At 35.0% G+C, this 25,808-nt stretch overlaps 3 protein-coding genes across 3 annotated transcripts in view; 2 read left to right on the top strand and 1 right to left on the bottom strand.

Annotated features, from left to right (window-relative positions):
- Positions 1-1,165: 1,165 nt before the first annotated feature.
- Positions 1,166-25,808, bottom strand: part of LOC101747146 (ubiquinone biosynthesis O-methyltransferase) — a 222,227-nt gene continuing 197,584 nt past the window's right edge. The window contains exons 4-9 of the mRNA XM_062675231.1: positions 4,498-4,595; positions 4,228-4,365; positions 3,748-3,850; positions 2,998-3,132; positions 1,889-2,159; positions 1,166-1,499 (exon numbers count right to left, since the gene is read on the bottom strand). Of these exons, the coding sequence (XP_062531215.1) occupies positions 1,384-1,499; positions 1,889-2,159; positions 2,998-3,132; positions 3,748-3,850; positions 4,228-4,365; positions 4,498-4,595 (861 nt within the window). The 3' untranslated portion in view covers positions 1,166-1,383. The remainder of the gene's footprint in view (positions 1,500-1,888; positions 2,160-2,997; positions 3,133-3,747; positions 3,851-4,227; positions 4,366-4,497; positions 4,596-25,808) is intronic.
- Positions 7,150-9,702, top strand: Cyp6ae22 (cytochrome P450 monooxygenase CYP6AE22). The gene is given in 2 exon segments (NM_001110535.1): positions 7,150-8,524; positions 9,527-9,702. Coding segments are annotated over 2 exon segments (1,551 nt in total).
- Positions 12,236-24,308, top strand: LOC110386325 (uncharacterized). The gene is made up of 10 exons (XM_038019237.2): positions 12,236-12,470; positions 13,363-13,526; positions 16,048-16,241; positions 18,771-18,980; positions 19,483-19,654; positions 19,918-20,092; positions 20,162-20,822; positions 21,295-21,410; positions 22,094-22,253; positions 22,998-24,308. The coding sequence occupies exons 1-10, from the start codon at positions 12,243-12,245 to the stop codon at positions 23,057-23,059; spliced, it is 2,142 nt and encodes a 713-aa protein (XP_037875165.1). The 5' UTR covers positions 12,236-12,242; the 3' UTR covers positions 23,060-24,308.

Here is a 25,808-nt window from a genome sequence, read left to right on the forward strand (position 1 = left end):
CGAAGTGGTCATTTGAGTTTAGGAAAAAGAAAGTAGTCGGCTAGAGCCATATCTGGTGAATAAGGGGCTACTCGATGGTTTGTGTTGGGTTTTTGGCCAAAAATTCTTTTAAAAATGATTGTGTGAAGAGGCATTGACGTGGTGCAAAATTCAAGAATTTCCTTTCATCAAATCCAGCCTTTTTCGTCAAATTAGCTCGCTTAAACGCCGCATAACGCTCAACTAATATTATTTTTTTACCGTTTGACCTTCTGGCAAGAATTCCGAGTACACAATACCGCAACAGCAACAGAAAATAATCTTTGGCAAATAATGGCTTTGAATTTTGATTGACTGGTTCACATTAGGTCGGACCGATAGTTTTAGAAAAACGACAAAGGTGTCGGATCCATATTAATACACGTATTTCAATAACGCTGTTCATGTTGTTGTGCTGTTGGTTTTTTCGGTTTAGTTGTAAAGCGCCACTGCGAAGCTTGTGGCCTAGTTTGCAAGTCAAATTCTTAACCCAACGTTTCGTCACCAGTAACAATGCGTTTCATGAATGTTAGATCAGAATTGATTCGTTCTAAAATGTCCTCAGCGACTCATATGCGATGTGAGGCAATTCTTCCATGACATTTCGACCGCTTTATATCGCTTTGGATCACTCATAAGTAGGTAATTTTTATAAAGTCGACTTTATGATTCACCGTAAAGCTGCTTTAAGACTATGCTATAATATAATAGCATATAGTATACCTATAGCTCATAGTACAACAATATCATCCACCATACATTGTTATAGACACGTTCACACTGTACTGTACTATATATTATTGACTAAGTATACGCTGCTATACTATATGGCACTATAGTACACACCGTAGATTTGGTCAAACCAATATTGTAGAGTCCGACGGAATTCAGGCGGTAGCAGCTTAGATTAGTGGGTAGATTCTACGGGGCGGGTCTTGTGTGGCTGACGCCGCGCGCCGCCTCCTAGGTTCTAGTCCTAGTCCTCCTAGAGTGCTAGGAGGGATTGGAAGAGGAAGAGAACCTCGGTCTTCCTCTTCTTATCTGGAGATGCCGCAGTCCGAGATAACCCGGTCTGCTACCTTCGACCGTTAAAAAATCCCGGCGTTAAAGAAAAGGGTTAGTAAGATACAGTAATAAAAGGCGTGTGTGCATTAATTATTTTATATTATTAATAAATTTTATTATGTAATCATTTACTTATGACAAGATCCGGCGAGGAACTGAGTTGTATCCGGTGAACGGAATCGCATAAAAATAAGAATACATGTTTACAATTAGTTTTTTTATTATCTTTGTTTGACCAAACTCCAAAATAACGAAATACATTTTTGAGTTTCTCAAGTTTAACATTTTCTTATTTTTATCTTAATTCAGTTTTACTGCTTGAATTGCATACATTAAGCTACGTGGTTTTATAAATTGCCAGTGCCGAGTAATTATGTTAAGAATAATTCCTTGATTTGAAACAACGCTGCAATTATCTGAAAAGATATAAATAATACACTTTAAAACCAATTAAACAAAAGTGAAAGTATTATTATGAAACGGGTACACGAGTCGATCAATGCTTTTAGTTTTTTTAAATATATATGATACCGGAGGCTTTTCTAGTTTCATCAGGACAGGTGGGCGAGCAAAGGCTCAGCTAGGAGAAACACATTTAGCACTATACACGTACATACAAACATACATGCCATACGGCGACTGTCTAAGAACATTCGAATAGATACTGAGTGAAGAAAAAATTATCGCACAACGCGGCTAAAGAAGTTTTTACTTCAAATATGAAACGTATAAATAAATGACGCTGAGCTGGAAGTGAAATAATTAATAATAATTGAATAAGCTGAAATGCGACAAATGTACTTACTTTCAGTCAGCATTTCGGAAAGTTCTCTTGGAGTGATCAGTTTGCTGTATTCGTGTGCGCCTTTCGGTATTATCGATATAACCTTCTCACAAAAGAATATAACAGTTAGGTAAGACCATATCGTTCTATTTGGTGTTGTTAAAAATATAACCCCTCCGGATTTGAGAGTCTCAACACAGGATTTTAGGAATAATTTTGGATTGTTCACGTGTTCTATAACTTCTGAAGCAACGACTGCATCGTAATAGTTTGGGTGTGTTTTTACGTGCTCCTGAAATAAGTGTAGGTGCTTGTTATATTTTCCTTTATAAAGATATAAGAATATTTTTATTTAAATTAAAAGGAAGTATTACGATACTTGCAAAGTTTTTAATTTCATTAATTACTGGTGGTAGGGCGTCTTGGAAGCCCGCATGGGTAAGTACCATCACCACAAGCACTACTTCTGACACGAAGCAGTAATGCATTTAAATTTGAAGGGTAGAACCGTTATGCAAATTTCAGGCTTTGAACTGTTTCTTAAGGTATCCACGTTGTGAGTTATGATAGCCACTCGATACCAGGACTGATGTTTTGGCTTTTCTAGCGACATAATGCTGTGTCGTTTAAGTAAGCTTGCTACTGGTATTTACGCATTAACTTACAGCTTTGAGGGGAAAAGATGTCTAATTTATTTATCTTTAAGTTTAAGTTTATTCGTAAACTTCTTTTCCTCGTTCGAGTATAAATATATTATATACCCTAGAGCTAGTTGGCTGATAGCATCATGAAAATCATCCTGATTTTTTTATTTTTTATTTATTTGATCGCTACTTACGTTACTTACGCTATATCGTGTAATAAAAAATCAAACCCGCAAAATTATAATTTGCGTAATAACTGGTGGTAGGACCTCTTGTGAGTCCGCACGGGTAGGTACCACCGCCCCGCCTATTTCTGCCGTGAAGCAGTAATGCGTTTCGGTTTGAAGGGTGGGGCAGCCGTTGTGACTATACTGAGACCTTAGAATTTATATCTCAAGGTGTGTGGCGCATTTACGTTGTAGATGTCTATGGGCTCCAGTAACCACTTAACATCAGGTGGGCTGTGAGCAATAAAAAAAAACTGACTTCAATAGTATTATGGTGATAAATAGGGTTGCTGTTTGGTAGACCTGAACTGAGATTACGATGTTCCTTTGCTATCATAATTAAAGCTGCACTTGCGTCAATTCCGGTCACGAGTGCTCCGGCTTTTGCTAAACCCTGAAAATATAGATTAAAGAAAATTAATCCGAATGCTTGCTATGATAATAAAAAACACCTCTCTGCTAGTACTAGGACATATTGGTAGCATAATTTAAGGTCGGAGGATCTTAATGAAATCCGGCTATTAATCAGATGAAGTACGATCCCTATACCTATCATCCGCTGATAGTGCCAATAACCTAACCTATTTTTCTACCTAACCCCTAATTAACAATCCTTAGTACTAATTTAAATAAAGTAGTAGCGAAATTTGAAGGTTCGAATGACTGTTTGTATGTCGCATTGTGGTTAGACGCATTCATTATACTATCTCTGCTGACTCCGGTAATTGTATAAAATCAGCAAAGTCATAAGATCGTCGTAATCGTAATAGAAAAGGAAATGTAGTGACTTTTGAAGTATTCACACTCCACGTTGACGCAGTAAAAGGTAGAATAAACGTAATTGAACATCGTAAATGTACACTAAATCAGGGTACAAAAGTGAATAAGAAAGTATTCTCGCCGAAAGCCTCTGTCGATCGTTGAGTCTTACAAGAACCATGGAAGAAAGAAAGGCATCACGGGCCGCTTTTAAATTTAAAACTCAGAAAGTTAGTGAAAGTTTTAATACCTCGGACAGTATTCCTCCACCACAGCCGACGTCTAGTATTTTTATATTATTCAGAGTGTTTATTCCGGTGTGAGCAAGTATACCATTTTGAATGAACGGAATTCTGTAGAAGATAAAAGCAAAATTGTGAATGTTAAGAAATTATTGATTACTCCAATTTTATTTAGCTGTTTGGTGCCAATAATCTGATGTTTAAGATACATTAAACTTGTGACTGGGTAACGAGTGATGCGACTTTATAGGTGTTCTAGTTCTCTGGTAGGTCACGTGTTTTATAAATAAGTACCTACCTAATAAGTCTTGACGAACGACGATGAATATCAAATCGTATGATAATAAAAAAGCCTGTAAAATTGATTTAACGTAATTACAAATAAATTCAACTTCAGAATCTTAGCAACGTAACTCATGATTTTATTTCGGTTAATCTAATATTTTCAAATCCCAAAGAAGGTTTTGCGTTATGATAGGCAAAACTACCTTATAACGTTGAATTTGTGTAATGTAGAAAGTTTTCCACGAGGATTCCACCAATCATCTAGATTTGCAAAAATTTCGACGTTTTGTTCTATTACTGTTGAATTTTCATCGCATTCTGTTACTTTACGTTCGTGTGTCCTGTAATAGATTGGAAAATGTAAAATACAATATATTAAAACCATATATAGAAAAATAATTATAAATTAATAAAATAATTAGCAGTATAATTGGCTATATAATCGTTTCAATAATTTCGTATTAACAACTTACACTCTTCTTTCTGAGAGGTACTGATGCAGGAGCTTTGGGACCTTTATTAGTGTCCAAAAAACGATAACTGTTACCAAAATTAAATGGAAAAATATTTTCTGAAACAAAACAGGGAAATATTAAAGTATTTTATTTAAAATTTTAAATATCTTTAATCAGTTTTTTCAATACGGATTTGTTGAGATTTAGTTTGATATTCTTATATTAATTGTTATATTGATTGATAGTATGATCTTCTTTTTCAAAGAAGAAGATATAACATTATATTATAATATAGTAAATCGTCTGGTACAATGATGCTGTTGCCGAAAATAAAAACATGCGATTGTTTGCTCTTAATTCCCAACACGAAGACATTGAAAAAAGCTGCGGTCGTACGATTACATTTTAAACTACACTCAATGTACTGAATGTATCTCAAAATCATCTGATGTACGTGGATGACGAACATAATTACTCGCATCTTCTTAATGAATACTCAGATAAACAATTATTATCACGAACCTTTTACCTATGGTGTTACAAGATCATTTGGGAATAAATAGTGTGTACGTATAAATATAATTTGTTTTCCTACAGCGGTTTCTAAACTTTCTTTAATTATTAGGTTCCACAATTGGATAAAATCTACTCATTAAAATTCAACCTATGTATAATAGAAAAAAAATGGGTTAACTCCAATTCATAGGTATTAAAAGTCGTCAGAGGCTGACTTTTATTTATTAAATAATAAAATATATATAAAACTAACAAAAAGCATTTAACAACTTAAAAACAAAAAAAGAGCAAATTAAAGTTATATAAATATTTGCAACATAAACATTTATGTACAATCAAATAAGCTCTACAGCTCAGTGTGGATCGCGGATCTTAAATTTATTTTTAGTAAGGCTAAAGAACAAACAAATAGGTCGATTTCATCACGTATACTATTAGTTAGGGAAGTCATACGGTAGACAGGAGACTGCTGGCCAAGATTACTTTAAATTTTTGGTACGTTGAAAGTTTTTTGATTACTTAAGCACATAGACACAGTCCACTGAACTTCTCGGCGTTTCTTCTCAGTGGGTCGTGATCCCGATCCGGTGGTAGATTCTGCAAAGCACTGCTTTTGCTAGGTAGGGCTAGTGCTAGCAAATTCTCTCAGGTTAAGCCCATGAGCTCACCTACCTGACCGATCGTAGCTGGAATAGCTTCTTAGGCTACCAACGAAGAGGTAGAAAAAAAAAAATTGAATTTGAATTTGGATGTCTTATGAGTCTGCACGGGTAGGTACCACCACCCTACTTATTGCTGCCGTGAGGGAGTAATGCGTTTCGGTTTGAAGGGTGGAGCAGCCGTAGTACTTGAAAATACATTATAAATACCTCAAGGTGTGTGGCGGTATTTACGTTTTAGATGTCTATGGGCTCCGGTAATCACTTAACACCAGGTCGGCCGTGAGCTCATCTACCCATTTAAGCAATAAAAAATAAAATAAAAAAGTTCAAGTACATCTGGGGAATCTATTATGTTATGTATAAGCTTATATAGGAACATAATGTCAGCTGATAAACGTCGTGTGCTTAATGACTGTATCCCATAAAATGAAAGATGTTTTTTATGAGATTTGAGTTGCTGACACATATTATTATTAAAAGCGAGATGGTGAAGGAACCGTTTCGGCACCGAGGAACCATAAAGGAAGCTTTTGCTGTTACTTTTCTATTTTCTATAATAGCATTCTAATTCTTGTGGTAAGGAATAAGGTACTACGGGTGTTGTTAGACCTGACGAGTCGCTACGGTTGGACCGTCCTGCCTGTTTCTGCGGCAAAATAAATCACGAGTTTTGTTTTGAATCATCCAAAATAATTAATATCTTTTTTGACATAGTTTTAAAACTTAAATTCGTTCTTCTAATAGTCGCATACAAAGTTAATTTTTTAATTAACTTTTTTAATTATCATAATAATAAACAAACTTAGACTTTATTGCAAAACGATCACAAACAACGGAAGATTATATCGTATACTCGTATACTAGTTGGATGACATTACTCACCCGGAGTCACCCGTTTGATAAAAAGTTCATCAAGTGAACTCATATTAAATTATGTATAGATAAACTAGCTGTTGCTGGTGACTTCACTCGCTATAAATGCTAATAATTAATATCGTCAGAAAAATCTAAATTTGGATATACAGTTTGTTTTAAATTGTTAAAAGTATTTAAATGAAGTTTCAATTTAATCCGACAAAGGAATCTGTTTTGTATTTCTGTGCGTACTTTACCATCCTTTTGCCAATTAAAGGGGTTGAATTGATCATAATGAAATATTACTTATTTCATATTCAACTATTTCCGTATTTTTAGTTTCGTCCTAATATGAAGATCAGATGAGAGAATGATTTTTCCGATAATTGCTTACAACTCTACGCGTTCAAATTTAAAATACGCCATCTTAAATTTTAGTTTTATACGATCAGCAGGCGTTGATGTATCGTTCACTCAACCGCTTACTCAGTAACTTAATCGGTCGGTCAGGTCAATTCATTTATTTATATTTATACATATGTATATTTATAAATATTATTATCTGAAGTTTAAATAGCAAAAAAGAACCGTCAATATTGTTAGTTCAATTTGTACTCCAATCGATCGTTGGTGAATTATGTATCTGCTAACTTTTTTACTGCATTTTATTTTATTTCTTGTATTGGTTGTGTATTATATAACAAAACGAAACCATGATTACTGGAAAAATAAAAAAGTTCCATTTGAAAAACCATACCCGATTCTTGGAAACTACGGTGATTATATATTGTTGAAAATTTTTTTTGGGAATGTTACGAAGAGGCTCTGCGAAAAATTTCCGGAATCACCTTACGTGGGCACTTTTTATGGTACCGAACCAGCTCTTGTGGTCCAGGATCCTGATCTGATAAGATTGATTCTGGTAAAAGATTTTTTTTACTTTCATGGACGAGAGGTCTGCAAATATGTCGATAGAGAAATTACCACGCAAAGTATATTTTTTACGTACGGTGACGATTGGAGAGTTTTGAGGCATAGTTTAACCCCTTTGTTTACAACTTCAAAAATGAAAAACATGTTTCACTTGATAAAGAATTGTTGCCGAGTCTTCGAAAACGTATTGGAAGAAAAAGCCACTGTTAAAAGTTTCGAGATAAACTCTATAATAAAATATTTTATAATGGATTGTGTTGGTGCTTGTCTTTTCGGAGTAGAAATTAATGCCATGGAAAAGCACTCGCAAAATCCAATTGTGAAAATCAGTAAGGAAATTTTTCCGAAATCGACTACAAGAGGTATCATAAATGTATTAAGAGGAATTTGGCCCTCCTTATTTTATGCATTACGACTGAAACTTTTTCCGGAAGTCATTACAATGTTCTTTACTGACCTGCTAGAATGTGCATTTAAAGACCGACAAAGGAATTTATCACAGAGACAAGACTTTATTGATTTATTCATGAAGCTCAGACAGAATAAGTATCTGGTTGGTGATAGTATTCCAGATATAAAAAATGGCCGTGTACAGAAAGTGAATTTGGAAGTGACAGATGAATTACTGATTGCTCAGTGCGTTTCTTTTTTTGGGGCCGCTTTTGAGACTTCTTCGACTACCCTGAGTTTAACATTTTATGAACTCGCCAAAAATCCAAAATATCAAAAAAAAGCCATCGAAGAAGTTGATGATTATTTCGCTAAGCACAACAATGAAATTGAATTCGACATTGTTTCGGAAACTCCGTATTTAAATGCTTGCATTGACGAGACATTACGTCTTTATCCCTCATTAGCCAATTTAACTCGAGAGGTAATGGAAGACTACACATTCCCGACGGGCTTAAAAGTTGAAAAAGGCACCCGAATTCATATTCCTGTGTATCATCTTCAACGCAATCCGAAATATTTTCCCGAGCCAAATAAATTTGATCCTAGAAGATTTTTACCAGAAGCGAAGCAAACAATTTACCCTTTCACATATATGCCATTTGGGGAAGGCCATAGGATATGTATTGGTAAGTTCCAGTTTTCTTTCATTATTTACTCCAAGCGTTTCTGTCCGAAGCTCATTGATTTTAGTTTGGAGCTATTGTAGCTTTAATAACAAGACGCCCGGTGTATTTTCATCAGGCTGTGACGGTGTTCAAATTCCGCAAACTACATTTTTCTGCGGAAATACAGACGTAACACAACTTCGCGAACGACTTTCACAACAAATGCATTATATTGTGTAGTAAAAATCAGTCCCGCAAAATATGCATATTATGTATATATGATAAGCCCGCACAAGTATCATCATCCTGTGTATTTCTGCGACGAAATGGTTACCCGGTTTAACCCGGGAGATAAATGCCGTTATTCAGTTTTCTATATTCTATGTAATGCCTAGTAATCGCTAAATTAAAAAGAAATTTAAAAAACATGTTTAATGAATTAATTCCTTTACGTGTGTGCTGCCCTACTTCTTTTGTATGCTCCACAAATGCTTTCTTGAGTATTTACCTAATCATTGAAAATTATCGTAAAGAACTTATTAGATAAACCTATTTGTAATATCTCACCAAAAGTTCAGTTAATGAATTTCTCATAGGTGTAAGCAAGCTGTAAATAAACCTTAAATGAGTATTTGTAATATAGTAGAACACGAAAGTTTTTGTCTCTAGAAATTTCTAATTTCTATCAATGTTAACAAAGTCTAGCTACCTTTTGGAAATAAGCGAGCTTGATAACAGATCAACTAATGGGTGATGGGAAGCGTAAAAACCGATCAAAGATTGCCTCAAAAGACGGCTTAGGGTGGTTGGTAAGTCGAAGATAAGGGCATCAAAGAAACTTTCAAAGACAAAAAGCAAATTAATTAAGTATAGTTAGTATGTTGAAACATAAATGTATTTTCGTTATGTTTTTCATTTTTAATATCTAATCACCGATAACCTTTTTTTTTTTTTTTTTTCCGATAACCTACGCAGTTGATCTTTTAATAAACTATAATAGTAACGCGTCTTAAACTTTTCTAGCCATGCGTTTTGCGAAGATGCAGATGTTAGCGGGCTTTGCAACTCTGTTGAAGAAATATGAAGTAGCTGTAGATGATACCACACCTCAGGAATTGACAATTGATCCAAGAATTATTGTTACTACTCCAATTGAAAATATTCAATTAAAGTTGATAGCGCGTCAACATGCACTATAATAAAAAGCAAACGTTTGAAGATGAAACACGAGAACACCAGTTGTAACAATCGATTAACTTCACAGATTATATTTGTTTCTCGATTGAATCGATCTGTCAATACAGCACAATAATAGTATCTATATATTAATCCGTGAAGCAAAAACTTTGTAGGTATCCCTTTTTACGAAAATTGCGCGGACGGAGGAGTATGAAATTTTCCACACTTATAGAGAATATAGAGAAAAAATGCACAATGCTAATATATATTTTGAAATAATGCATAAAAGATACATTAAATCAATAAAGAAAACATTGCACATACTACATACCATGTATTTGACGCACACACGCATGCATACTGTTTATTGAAACTTTTGTTCTTGACGTCTGTGGTCAAATTGAGAATAGATTAAATACATATTGTTTGTCTTTATTAATATTTTTTTATAGTGTAGCTTTGGCGAAATTTGTGATTGATGTGAATTTGTGATTTTTGATTATAGAAGTATAACATACAATTATAATAGTGTCAATGAAACTTACAATTCCAATTAATTATAGTTGAATTTCGACTACTGCAGGACCTCTAGTATAGAGTAATTATGTCCTTAAAAACCTTAGATTTTTTTGAAATACTCCTCGAATTAATGGCGTTCTGCTGATTTTCGTTTCGGGAATTTAAAAAAAAACATCATCAACCGTGCGTAGGCCTCTCTCGATTCAGATCACTGAGCCTGGTCTTCGGCTGCTTAACATAATGTTAATGATGATCACTACATACTATAAAACAAAGTCGCTTTCTCTGTCCCTATATCTGTCTGTCCCTATGTATGCTTAAATCTTTAAAACTACGCAACGGAATTAGATGTGGTTTTTTTTAATAGATAGAGTGATTGAAGAGGAAGGTTTATATGTATAATAACATCGATTAAATAGTGGAGAAATCAATAATAAATTACAGTTTCCGAAGCGAAGTGAGGGCGGGTCGCTAGTAATGAATATATTGGAGTCTCCAAAAATTAAATTGTAAATAATATGTATGCAAAATACACGTGGTAGAAGTGAAACTTTCAAAAGTATGTATGTATGTATGTAATTTTTTCATTAACAAATAACTATGGTGAGAAAAAAGTTTCCACTTTAATAATAATTTGTAGTTTTATACGAGTAATATAGGTATGTACGTATGCTTCGGCAGGTATTTATAGTAACGACCGATAGGTACATCGGCATTTTAATAAATTTTAACACTACAAGTCCGACTGGCGGGACTTTTGTGAATTTTCGTGAGTTCGTTGTTCCGGGCTGTTGGCGAAGATGATATAGAAATAATGTTTACACTGATTTGGTATGAGGTTTTAATATAAAAGCGACACAATAACTAAAATAAAATACAAAATGAGTTGAGAATCGTACAGTTAAATTAAGACTCGCAATATTTTACTGGTCGTCGTCGCGTGCGCTGAAGGCGTGTGTTTGCGCGCTCAGAGAGCTCTGTCTCAGCGGGCGGTAAGGCGGCGGCGGGGGCGGTATCACACGTTCGGAAATTACGTTCCGTTATAAAATGTAAAATACATAAATATTAATGAATTGTCAACTGATAATTTTTTTCGTTATTTCTGATTCCAAAAGATCTCCTGTTTTCAGAAACGTAATATCTACTTGAAACCTTAAAAGGAAACTTGAATTTTTTATTAGAGTATTTCAACTATTGTAAAATTGTAGAATCGCTCGCGAATGGTTTTGCAAACTGAGAGATAGGGAAAAGTCTTGTGATTTGATAGTCAAGAGTGTGTTTAATTAAACCTTTTTTTTTAAATAAGTGGAATTCGCCTAATTACCTAAACCTTTTTTTTTAAATATTTAAGAATTTAAAATTACAATCACTGTTAATAATTACGAATTGATTGATTAGTTTTATTTGTGGAAGTCGACAGAGCACCTTTGTTAACGTTGTATTTACTGGTTAAAAGTTTGTGGCGTTTATGAACGCACATTTTTATGATGCGTAAGCCGGAACGCACGAGATGTGGGAAAAAGAATATAGTCTGTGACACGGGACCTTTTTACCGCCAAATATTTAAAACGTAAAAATAATTTATAATGTGTTTAATAACTAATGTAATATAATTACTTAGAATTGTTTATGCTGCTACAACAATAAAATTTATATTGTTTCAACTGTGGTGTTAATTATATAAAACACGACTTTACGGCGAATTAAAGAAGGGACTATATGAGCTCCCTCAAGTTGTATGTGTACTCGATGGGATTACATAGAGCTTTCTGCTTTTAGGTCATGAGCAGTTAATGTTATACGATAATTTAGTTCAGGCATTTTTCAGGCTTAAATTCTGTTTGGTTCTAATAATTGTCATTTGTTGACATGTGTACGTCCTGTCGTTGATATTATTAAAGTATTAATTCCGATACAAAAGCATTTTTATTTATGCATATTATTCATAAATTTTGAATAGCGTACTTTAAACGTAGTGAAAGAAAACTTGGTGATTTTTAAAGTAAATAAATAGCAGTGTTTATTTAATTATACAAATCAAATGAGTAAAAACAACACAAAATCGCAGACAGCTGATTTATCGAAATACTGCAAGAGTGTGTTTGCACTGAGTTTTGCCATTGAAATTATTGGTTTAGATGTATGGAACGATTTTGAAAATGGATTATTGGACCTCGGAACATTTGTGCAAGGCTTTAAAATACAGTATCAACTGTATCACGGACAGACATTTGACTTAGATATACTAGTGTGGCCACACGTAGCTAAGGTAATTAATTATGTTTTAAGCATTTCGTTATTTTTTTTCGTAACTGTGTTAAATATAATTTTATTTTTAGATTTATTGTTGAGGCTATTCTGATAAAAATCAAAATTATTTTATGTATACGCTTCTTAGACTAACGGACATTCATATCGTAATAATAAACTGTCATTATTAGTAAGAGCGCATGCACGCTGGCGTCTATTAGGTTTTTTTAAATATAGCGGTTGTAGGCAGACGAGCATACGGCCCGTGTAAGTAGTAAGTAGTCACTGTCCCTCGTGAAAATCAGCATATAGTCAAGCCGCTGCCTACAGCTGAGGAGTCTCCGTAAACCTCGTCTGAAGAAAGACATGTCATAGCGCCCGGGAAGACCGTAGATGGGAATTCATTCCAGAGCCGGGTGATACATGACAAAACAAATATCTGGAAACGCACTGTGAATGAACACAGCGGCTCCAATAGTATGAATGAACTCTGCTCCGGTGGCGGTCGGTGTGATGGTAAAAAGGAAAGGAAATGATGTTTAGGCTGGATCAAGTATGGTAATAAATAGCTAGGTGATTCGAATAGTGAATTATACGCCTTTATAATTATGGGCACGTACAGGAATCTGTATTTACTTGTTAACATAATTAGACAACGACAAAATACTTAAGTACCGTTTTCTCCTTCTTCCTTTTCTCCTTTGTGAATTTCTTTGATTGTTGGTAACCAATGGTAATGGTTTTTTTTAACATGACAAAACAAAAGATAAAATGTAACGCACAAATGAATTTGAATCTTGAGGTGTCAGTGATTATGATCAAATTTCGATTGTCTGGCGCATACTTTTTTTTATGTTAATTTTGTTATTAACTATACTGTCATTGAAATGCATAGTATCATTGTCCGATAGGTTTGGTGCGGCAGTAAATATGGTTGGGTGAGATGTTGGCAGTTCTTAGAACGAAGATGGCTCAGCTTTTCAATACGACATGCTTTTCCTGTGAGAGTGGAGGATCTACGTGAATTTATAGCCACTGTTGTCGTCACACCTGGATCAACAGCTTTGAGTGCAATGTAATTTTTTTTAATTGCTTATATGGGAGGACGAGCTCACAGCCCACCTGGTGTTAAGTGGCTACTGGAGCCCATAGACATCTACAACGTAAATGCGCCACCCACCTTGAGATATAAGTTCTAAGGTCTCAAGTATAGTTACAACGGCTACCTCAACCTTCAAACCGAAACGCATTACTGCTTCACGGCAGAAATAGGCAGGGTGGTGGTACCCACCCGCGCGGACTCCCAAGAGGTCCTACCACCAGTAAATATTTATATATAGGTATGTACATTTTTTTTTGTATCAATAATGACGTAAGTTCTAACAAAGTTAGTTTTAGTAGATGGTTTGATGAAATAATGGTGTTGTACTTACATAATGTAATTTTAAGTTCCAACAAAAATCTTTTGGTTAATTAATCAATGAACTTGAATTCTCAAATTTTTGATGTGTGACGAAACAGTTGCCGTTGAAATCTATAGTATAATCTTGTGTAGATGTGTAGTTAATGTTGAAAAACCTTTTACTGGATTATATGCGGTGGCGTGTTCACTTTAAGTTTCGAGTGGTTATCAAAAGCTGTCCATCAGTCAAGCAGCGTTTCTAATCGTTAATGACGCACTGTTAAAAAGGTGATTGTAAACACGACAAAAAGTATTTTGACGTAAAAATGAAATTCTACAATATTTTCATGCAAAACTTTTTGAGAGAATAACATCCCTGTAGATTGTTTGTTTGTGATTGTTAGTATAATCCCACTCTTTCATCGAAGCAGAGCTCAATACCTTTCTTAGGTTACGTTTGAAGCGAAATTTGTATTTCGTGAAATTGTCTTGAGTACAGAATAGCTTAATGTCCTCAATATTTTCATTGAATTCCTCGGCAACGTAGATGTGAAGTTGAAGCTTCAATAGCTACAGTTAACGCACAAAAGTCTGTAATCGACTGTTTAGTCAGCGTGTGCGAGTTCCCATACATCATAATATACCTAGTCAGGTCATAAATTCTGTCACATGTTTAATGTAAAATAATTGAAACAAGTTTATTCATTATGTAACCATTTATATACCAAAATGAACTTTACAAAACATAGATTCTTATGACACTAAAGTTTATTCAAAATGACCTCCGTGATTTTGAATACAGGCCTTTAATCTGCGCGGCCAGTCGTCTATCGCAGCACGAACGAGGTCCATGTCAATATCGGCGGCTACCTTAATCAAGGATGTCTTGAGTGACTCCAAATTGGGATGAGGCTTTGAACACGCCTTTTCCTCCAAGTGTTGCCATATCTTGTAATCTAACGGATTCAAATCTGGACTGGAGGAGGGCCAGTCTTCGTGCCAGATGAAGTCGATTTCACGCGCCGCCAGCCAGTCTTGTGTGCTCTTCGCTCTATGAGCTAGCGCCGAATCTTGTTGGAATACCCAGTGCCTGTTATTGAACATGGTATGAGAAACAGGTTCCACAAGGTTCGTCAGGACTGTATTTTGATACACAACTGCATTCGTTTTTATACCTTTCTCACAAAAATGTACCTCTGTTAAGCCCCAATAAGAAACTCCCAACCATACCATGAGCGAGGATGGAAAATGACCTCGTTGGACACGCGGAATACGGTTGCTCGCTTCTTCACTACTGTGTGCGAACGATGTCCTGTTTTTCTTCGATATGCCCGAAGCCCTAAGTCTTCATTTAACACCCTTTTCACCGTGGTTCTGCTTAACCCCATCTGAAGGGCCAACAGTTTCTGCTTACGTTTGGGATTTCTTTGAATTCGCGCCTTCACAGCTTTTATCACTGCTGGAGTCCTAACAGACCGAAGGCGACCACTTCTTGACCTGTCATCTACACTAGAGTCTTCATTGTATCGTTTAATGGTACGATAAATGAATCTATTGGTTATATTTAAATTTTTCAGTATGTTAAAAATTTGAATTGGCGCGTAACCGCAACGATGCAACGCAATAACTGCAACACGGTCTTCTTTAAGCGTCCACTCCATATTTAATAAATGAGTAAAATTCTAAAAGTATACATTTTTATTTTCATGAACGCTTCGAAATTCGAATTCAATAAACTTTTTTGTGGCCAGCATTCTAAAAGAAAAGTTTTTACTGTGTGACAATACTTATGACCTGACTAGTTATATTAGAGGATTAGGTAGCGGCTTGGCTATGCCTCTGGCATTGCTGATATCCATGAATAACGGCGACTACTAAACATCAGGTTGGCTTACAACGGAAATATAATAAAGTTGTTTACCTGATAAGGAAATGTGTATATATTTTATCGAACAGCAATATAGTTGTTTGTCAAAAATAAAAGACAGTTAATCGTGATAGATACGCATATCGGGCATAGTTCCGCAAACAAGTAAAAAACTACTTCAATAGCTTTTTACTAAATAAAGAAATATTAAAATTTAGATAGGTATTTGTAAGTCCACCGAACAATTTAACTGATTGTTAAGAAATGTATGTATGCACTAGTTAGGCCTGTCTGATAAAACGAATCCATCTCACTAATTTGTTTAAGTGCGAAAAATGATAAGAATTTTGAAGTTTATGTTCCTGTTTTAAAATTTGGCGAACGCCGATTCTTCGGACCCGTGCTTCAAAGTGAAGAAAGTATTAGCAGTTATTGCGAGAAAATCATATGGGAAAACGTGGAGACATATATTCCATCTTCTTATTTCGATGGGTCATTTGATATTCCACAGCCTATTGAAGGTCAGTATTAGAAATAATTAAAAGAATTATTAAACTAAAATTACTGACATGGCTTACGAGTTCGCCTCTTTAGCAACACACTGTATCATGACGAATGAATGGTTGATGGAAAATCGACCATACTCACTGATGTTTCAAGATTTAGTTTTATTGGATGATTTTGTTTTTGTTTTTGTGTAGTGAGATTGAGAATTAAATTATTTCCAAAAAACGAAATTAGTAAATCAAGGTCTTCCATAGCTACTGAGTAAAACAAAAGAAAAAGAAAATCGATTGAAAAATAGGGGAGAAAATGGTACCCAAAAGTTTGTTTGTGTAGTCTTACCGCTTAACAGGGATGAGCGAGTAAAGGAGTGAGTGCGCCCACGCGAGGGTATTTAACTTTTTTGTCTTTATCTACTTATAAATACGTAGTGTATTGAAAACTAATTGTATTAAATGGCCACAAAATTCTATGAACACTAAAACGTGAATGTCGCGATACCCACTTTGTTACATAAGGTTGAAGTCTCATGTATCGGGTATCGGCTGAGGGTGCTTCAAATTGTAGCGCATGATTGCTCTGGGCAGCATAGACATGATTTCCCGTGTGGGATTACTGATTGCTGATCGAAATATGCTGGTATAAAATTTAGATTAGACTGTTGTTCATTACCCAGTTCCCTTATTTTTTTGTGGACTGTGAGTCAAACCTTCTACGAGTTTCCCGCACCGAGGGGGCTCACGATGAATGCGGAATTGGTCAAATGTAAGATGACACCCGCTAAGTGACTCCCATTGTAATCTCGCTCGAGGCCGAACCAGGAGTTATCGCAGTAACTAAATCCAGGGGTTCACCCCAAGGACGCCCAGTTGGCGGAGTCGTCTAGGCGAATCAATGACTCTGTTTGGACAACCTTTATCCGATGGCCCGTCTGGTCGCCCAAGCGCTGCCAGGGCTGTTTCGAAATACCCCGCTGACCCAAAACAAGCCAGCCGGAGCAAAATGTGACATCGCCAACTGATCGCTCTTGTACACAAGACTCTCAGAAAGCAGAACTCTAGAGTTCTGTTAATGCGCTCCGCGGTCTCGATCCTCTTCGATCAACCTACTAGCTACTTCCCTGCTACTACATGTGTGTGTCGCTTGAAAACTTAAGTCGTGATCTAATTACATTGGACTAAGCACTCAAGGTCCACATAAGTAATAATCAATGCTAATTAAGAACATTAATATCGCTCTGTTGATGATGCAGGTCAAACTAACAAAAGATAAAGTGGAGATCAGAACGTGAGCTGCACAAACACATTTTTTTATGTTTGTTACTAAGAGAGGTCACCTAGTGTTAAGTCGTCGTTAATGAAGCCGCCAATTTTGCGACTTAAGTTCTAAGTCTCCGTTTTTACAGTACATCGGGGGCCCCATCTTTCAAACCGAAACGCATTACTGCTTCACGGCAGAAGTACACAGGGTGGTGGTATATCCGTGCGGGTTCACAGCACGCTCTACCACAAGTATTAACTCCAAGTATAAGTTTCGCGGGTTTGATTTTTATTGCACCGTGGAATAAATTCCTGAACAATTGTTAAGTACGTATTTTATTAGAAAAAAATGTCGATACGAATGTACCAGGCGTCTTAAAAAAATTTTCACGACGTTGTTGATTTATCGCTTTAACGAATAGATGTCATCAATTTGATTATATTTGCCACGAGGCAGCTTATGCTTTTCTGTTTAAAGAGTGAGGTAGCCGTTATATTCTACAATTGAGATATTAGCAGTAAAAATTCATGAAAATGCCATCCATTCTAAGAAAATTTTAAACAATACTTTTTTCAATTTATAAGCCGATGAGCTGATCTAGTAAACTGGAGTTCAACGTGATTTGCCCAATGTCACAAGTATAGTACATTGCACTTATTGTATCTTTTAGTTCCTTAACCATGACTTATAACGTGGGATGTAAACTCCACCTACGTATGCAAAGGAACATTTCTGAAAGATTTTAGTTTGTTTTAAACCACGTGTTTTTGGTAATTTTAAAACATAATCTCAATGTCATAAATATGATGTCGATGTTTATCGGTATTAAGAATTAAATAGTTTATTACTGAGGATCTTATACTCGGTTCCGAGCGAAAAAAGTGCCATTTTGATGAAAATTAGTATTATATTAGAAAATTGATTAGTATAATTTCGAGTCCATAGATTTCTACAGTTTGTTTCTTCTACGCAGCATATAGTATTATTATACTACTTATGTATGTTTTCATAACAAGTATGTTTTGATTATCAAACAGATATAGAGATAAACTCTGAATAAAATAAATCACCAGGTTCGGAGGATAATATAATTGAACGAAATAACCCTCGTTCGATGATCTGTTTGTCTTCGAAGTACGATATTTATAGATAATAGATGATAGTTTATTATATATTTATAGATAATAGATGTGTGATAGATTTGTAGTAAAACATTTAACATGTTCATTATTTTCCAATGTACAATAATTTAAAATGTTTCAGTTTTTAAATTGTGCAAATTACAGATGTGAGACAGCAAGATAAAATTTTATATTATGTTCGAGAAGCCACATTAAATCGAAATGTATTTGAAAAAACCGAAGATGCTGTAACTGTGCCCGAAGAACCAAAATATAAGGTCAAGCGTGATTCTAAACTTAAAGAAAAGAAGAAGACAACTGATGTGGCAAAAGTGAAGTTTGAGATAAAGTTAACTGGTGACGCTATATTAGCTGGTATTATAATAATTTTGTTGTTTTAATTAGCCTGTTAAGATACACTCTGGATACCGCTAAGCTATACGAAAATCACATAATTGTTGAAAATATTCGCACGCTACTTGGCACATGTTGAAGGTACTCAGAATTTTTCTGCGATTTTTTGCGATTGGCGATTATTTAAAAGACTAGCACATGAACATTTATGGGGTATTACTTGCCCTTTGAGTTTGCTAAATTAACTACTAATATAATTAGACAAGTAACTTTACCTTGTAAATAAATTTTGTTTTTCATTTATATCAGGGTTTTAGATTCTTTCCGTATCTGCTTCGAGAATCATTTTACACACACTGTAACGTGTAGACCATTATGTAAGTATGACGAACCTGAATTATTTCAGACGAAAGAACCGTCAGAACTATTTAGTGTTAGAGATGCTCAATCTCTGGTCGAAAATTAGAACAGAATTGGTGTTTATTCAAAATTAAGTTTTGAATCATAGGCATATATTTTTTAGGTGTTGGAAGGATCATTGCTTTTGAGGTATCTGGAGAGAGACCGCCTGAACTAGGTGAAGTTATAGTTTTGTTGTCAAGCAATAATTTACCTGCTAAAGATGACAAACCAATAGTTTTTGTGAATATTGAAAAGTTATTTGATGCTCCTGTTAATGACTTTAAAAAATTAAGGTAAATTATCAGAGGTTCTAAGTTAGGATTAGACGAATTATCTTATTCTATCTTATCCTAATAAATAATAAGATTAATCGGTTTTATTTATTTATTTTGTAAGCAAAAGTTTATTTGTTATCATCAGAATATACTAGTTTACGGTTAGATTATGACTCCCACCGACTTTTATTTACCGGGTTCCATTTTAATACAGGGTGTTGTGGGATCAATCGTATAGAAAATGTATATCTAAACTAAAACTACTTTTTCAATACATTCAGAATATCTAAATTGTATACCCGTTGGAAATTAGGAGAGGAAAGTCATGATTCTGAACAGCAAACAATGAAATTAACGAAATCAATAAATTTTAACGATCATCATGCAGTACCTATGACTTTTGAATCAGCTTCTGAAATTTGTGCAATTTTCTTAGATCTCCCTTTTATAATTGAGGTAGGTAATATTTTCCTAAAATATTTGTATTACTTTAACATACATGAACTTAAATTTATCACTGTTTAGCTTCGAGGAATTCTGAGTTCAACTGTAAATGACAATAAGCCTATGTTATTTGGCTATGAGAAAGCTGACAAAGATTTTGGATCTGCTATCCCGCCCAAAAAAAGAAACAACGACGATGATGTTTTGATTGCTTGCACCAGAATTGATGCTCAATTGTTAGCTAAAACATCTAATAACTTTATTAAAGGAGAATATTCATTATATCCGCCAACAACATCAGTTGTAGAATCAAAACGTGAAGACCTTTGCACTAACGATGTCAATGCTGTAAAAAGGACCTTGAAACCAACACTTTTGGTACCTCCAAGCCTAGTTTTAGAAGCCCAAATGACATTGGACGTTTCTATTGGTGTCGTTGGGTGTCAACCACGTAAATTAACTGAGTGCTTTTCAAGACTGTTTGCCTTGACATGTAATAACAACGCGATAGAATCTGCGCTAAAGATTATTACAGAAGTTAATGAATTAGCCGTGGCAACAGGGCAGCGGGATCAGTTATTAACAGGGTTTGTTTTAGATTCTGGCGATACGGTTTTATTATTTGTTGAAGGACCACGATATGGTAAAATTTTGTACGTATGGGAAATGACTGATGAATTCAGTTCCGAAATGAAAGTTATTTATTCTAGTTCAGCAAGATATTCCGCTAGAATATATGAAGGTAAATCTATAATATAAAATTTTCACTATAATTTTTTCACAGAAATTTGGATTATGCACCTGCTGTGATTATAGAACTTAAAATTTTCTTTGGAAAATTAAACGCAACCACTCTGTTCTCAACTTTGTTCAACTTAATTTTGTTCAATTGGCAACCGACTGGGTTTATTACACGTTTACGCTTATGTATCAATGTGTTTCACTTTCGGTAGGAGATGACTTGACTGCGCTCTTAACTTTGCTGATGTCCGGACGGCGACCACCCATAGTCAGATAGGGCGTAGGCTGGACTGTATATTATGGCAGTAAAAAAGCTCACGACTTGTTAACAGCTGCCGTTTCCCTTTCGGTTCTTGAACTAACTAGGCTTTCTCCATCTCTTTTTGTCACTTAAACTTTATTATGTTGACTTTACCTACTGATCCAATAGACGGCATTGTCTGTACTAAAATTTATTATTATTCTGATTGCAGAGATGCTCACAGTAGCCGTGCCCTTTCCTGTTATGAAGATGTTTGTTCCTTTAACCTTACTTTTAGCTTGTCCTCCGGTTTATGTGCGTCCCGCTCTACCACTACCGGCTCGTGCTGTAAGTAGACTGAGCTATATGTAAAATTGTACTTTATTTGAGTTTTTTTTTTCACATTACTTAATTTAAATTTCTTCATCGGGTTCTTCATGGTTACGATTCATTATATATATATATATGTCGTTTTGTTATAATTACTGTACTTGTTATGGTCATTGTACCTGGTCTGGTTTACTCGAGGTGCTATAGAAAAGTTTGCACGATGCTTTTTTCTGCGAGCAAAGATAAGCCGGCATAAAGAGTGTGACAACCGTTTTTGAAATTGAAATGAGATTTTGATCTCGTCTCTGTCTCTGGCATTAACCTTAACTAACCAACTAGCTAACAACAACAACAACAAATTTAATAAGAAGCGAATCGTCAGCTAGTTTATCTAACATTTAAATAATGAATGTAATTTATCCAATTTTTTATTTGTGTATTATAGTATTATAGCCAAGAAACACTAACATGCATAGTTTTTGACACTTTATTTGACATACATATTTATTCCTTGTCGACAGGTAAACAATAAATAATTTAGCTATTATTTCTTCTGACTTAAATACGAATTCTATGAGGTACCAAACAAAGAACAAAAGTATATAAGATTCATCTTATCAACGTACACTTCCACAAATAATATTTTATTATTTGTGCTTGAACTAAATAGATTATGAGGAACATTGATTATTTTATTACAGGCAGTATTAAAATTAGGTCGCCTCTTAGCAAGCAACTTAAATGTAGTTCCGAGTAGCCTTGACGTACCTACGACAGCGGAACTAAGAAGTTTCAGATTGGAGTTTTGCGTCGCACCTCTACCTCCGCCCGTGTGTGTCGACACTCAATTAATAAAAGACGGTTAGAAAGTTCTGTATTTTCCCCGAACTCACTCGTAAAAGCAACAAAGGGCCAGCTTTAGCTTTTTTTTATAATATTATTTTTCTACAACGATGACATGTTGACAAAATGCAATTAAACTGTGTACTTTGTGCTAGTTTTTCAATTACGATTTGCAAGTGGTCGAAAGAGCTTTATCTAGTGACATTAACGAGAAAGATATTGTCTGAACATATTGTTTTCTGAGTTTTGACTTCCTCGTTAACTGAAGCAAGCTTGCAGAGAAAAATACTGCATACTCACGATAATAACGTACTCATCTGTTTGAGTTCGTGTACTTGCGTTTATTATCGCCTGATGTTAGAGACAGTCGACTTGGCGAATCCTATCTATACTAATATTATAAAGAGGAAAGATTTGTTTGTTTGTTTGTTTCGAATAGGCTCCGAAGCTACTGGACCGATTTGAAAAATTCTTTTTCTATTAGAAGCCGACATTGTCCCTGATGAACATAGGCTACTTTAAAAAAAAAAAAATATTTTATTTTTTTGATTTCATGTGTGTTTTAATGTTTCCGAAGCGAAGCGAGGGTGGGTCGCTAGTGTTAAATATACGTTATAAAAAAAGGCTTACCTTGTAACATCACCTTACCACCACTTAATACACCCTATTAAGATTTTTTATTTCATATATAAAAAGGTATTAAAATATCAGAAAATATATAAACATTTAAATTAAATCGATTTGAAATGCTTCTATTTGCAGAACCTGAACTGCAGAAGAGGACGATATCACAGGTTGGCACTCGAATAAATTGGGATAAGTAGCTGCTGTCTTTCCAATTCTAATCTCATTTTTTCCGATTATCCCGATTTTTTTAATTAAAATTTGAGTAATATGTGGTTTTGAATAAAAAATTATTTCAAAAATCTTTACTTTGCAACACGTACGTAAAAAAGGTAACCGAAAGAGGCTTGGGATTTCTTGTGCGTTGCTTGGCAGAGAAATGTAGTAACTTAAATTACCTCCGGTAAAAGAATTTCTATAATGTTTGTTTTTTTGTTTTCCCTACCTAATCGTTGGTAGTCTAGGGGGCTATTCCACTTATGTTCGGACTGGTAGGTGAGCTCACGGGTTCAACCTGAGAGAGAAAATTTATTAACACTAGCCCTAGCAAGCATAGTGCTTCGCTAAGTCTACCATGTGACTCACATAGGAGGTCCAGCGAGAAACTCAGTAGGACAAAGGACGATCGCTTTTTCTTGGTTCATTCATTTTTGTTTTAACTAACCCAGTGCTTAATAAGCTATGTTTAGTTGAACTCAATCCCAGTAAACTTGAAATGTTTTTTGTTAAATAGGTCATTTGAGCAGACCTTTTGATTGCTCTAACCGTTGAAATAGTCATTAAATGAGTCCTCAGTAGCTTAAAGAAAGTTAAAATTATTTTGGTTGTAGATATGTTTATATTAAACACTAAATTTAAAAGCGTATCTTCTGAATATTTAAGTAAAGTTTAATAATAATAATTTTAATTATTGATCCCTTCTGTGAGTAATATGTTATCAATATTAATTCAATAACTATTCCTCGATGTCATTGTATATTACAATTTTTATTGAACAGAAGCTATATTCAACTGATGTATGTTAATCTAAACTACTATTCGAATTATCATTTTTATTAATTTAAAACATATTGTATGTTTATTTTTTAATAATAAATGTGCTATTGTGTATCATTTACCAGGATCATTATAATTTGTATTGTTCTTTTGATCAGTTAATGTGATTATTGACTTATGTAAATTTGAAAGGTGAACTTGATGTGATGATTGACTTTTGTAAGACAAAAGGTGAACACGCTATACTGGAATGAATGATTGATCGGTCTGATACTAGGTACCGACAGAGGATCGGCGCCGCAATACGAATTGATTTGTGATTGTTAGGCATTAACTAATCTTTAATTAATTTAATGAATCTTTTAAAAGTCTTGATATGTTTCCTGTTCTTTTTTTTGTTGCTTTGTTTTGTAATTTAGACTTGGAATAAATGTTTATTATTATTATTTATTATATCAGTGTTTAAATTCAACAGGTAGATACTTGGACCACTTTTCTAAGGAAATACGTACCTAACAAAGTGCTCATGCCTGATTTCCATTGCGGATCCGGAATAAAATAGTGTGATAAAAAATATGCCCGCATTATTTTTAAATTCGTTTATTATAAACTACACTGCTTATTTCTGTAATACAATACAATTGTAACATCATTTTTGGAGGTGGGTGGCGGCGTTCATTTTGTGATAACTGTGGAAGCCGGTAATCACTTAAAGCCGGCTCAGTAAAAAGGATAAGATGAAGAAGAAGAAAGATATTGAAAATGGATTTGCTCAAACTTAGTTCAGTTTTAACAAGAAACGCATAAGTGTATAGTACCGTATTTGCGATATATAGATAGTAAACACCCAGATAAAGAGCAAGCAAATCTGTTCATCACAGAATGTTTGTCGACACACAATCGAACCTACGACCCGAGGCGCAACAGTCAGGGGCGGGAACTAATACACCACCGAGTCAGTCAATTATAAATTTAGTCTCAACTTTGCTAATGTCAATAACATAAATACATGATGACCTCCGTACAACACGTCACTTTACTACAATGAACCCTTTATCTTATTCTCACATTTCGATAGATTAGTTCATTGAATTTATTCCAGGTCGTATCTTGAACTTCTGCATTCATTCACATTACGAGTCACTCATCTTCATCAGAGATCTTTTTCACTGATTATTTTTCCTCACGAGTCTTAAAGACTCCTAAAGTGTAGGGGGCTGTCCATGACATTTCTGATGTCCATGTGTGTCGGTGATCACTTATGTGGCTTAACGGATAAGACGTCCGGTGCATTCGTGTTGAGCGATGCCCCGGTGTTCGAATCTTAGGCGGATACCAATTTTTCTAATGAAATACGTACTCAAAAAATGTTCACGATTGATTTCCACGGTGAAGGAATAACATCGTGTAATAAAAATCAAACCCGGAAAATTATAATTTGCCTAATTATTGGTGGTAGGACCTCTTGTGAGTCCGCGCGAGTGGGTACCATCACCCTGCCTATTTCTACCGTGAAGCAGTAATGCGTTTCGGTTTGAAGCGTGGGGCAGCCGTTGTAACTATACTTGAGACCTTAGAACTTATATCTCAAGGTGGGTGGCGCATTTACGTCGTGGATGTCTATGGGCTGCAGTAACCACTTAACACCAAGTGGGCTGTGAGCTCGTCCACTCATCTAAGCAATAAAAAAAATACTATAGCACTGACTGCCATCACAGCATAGTTTATCCGTAATACTTTGGACCCCTGCATTCATCCACAGTGCATTTCCAGTGATATTTTCTACTATGGACCAACCGGCTTCGGAATGAAGTCCCTTCGTTGATGATTCGCGACCGTTATATCTTTCGTCAAATGAGGTTTATGGACAGTACTGAGCACTAGGCAGCGTCTTGGCTCTGCTCTGGACATTACTGACGTAGCTGGTGATGTTAAGTGGGTCGTATGCTCGTC

The sequence above is a fragment of the Bombyx mori genome, chromosome 23 (genome assembly GCF_030269925.1).
Source record: "Bombyx mori chromosome 23, ASM3026992v2".
Lineage (NCBI taxonomy): Eukaryota > Metazoa > Arthropoda > Insecta > Lepidoptera > Bombycidae > Bombyx > Bombyx mori.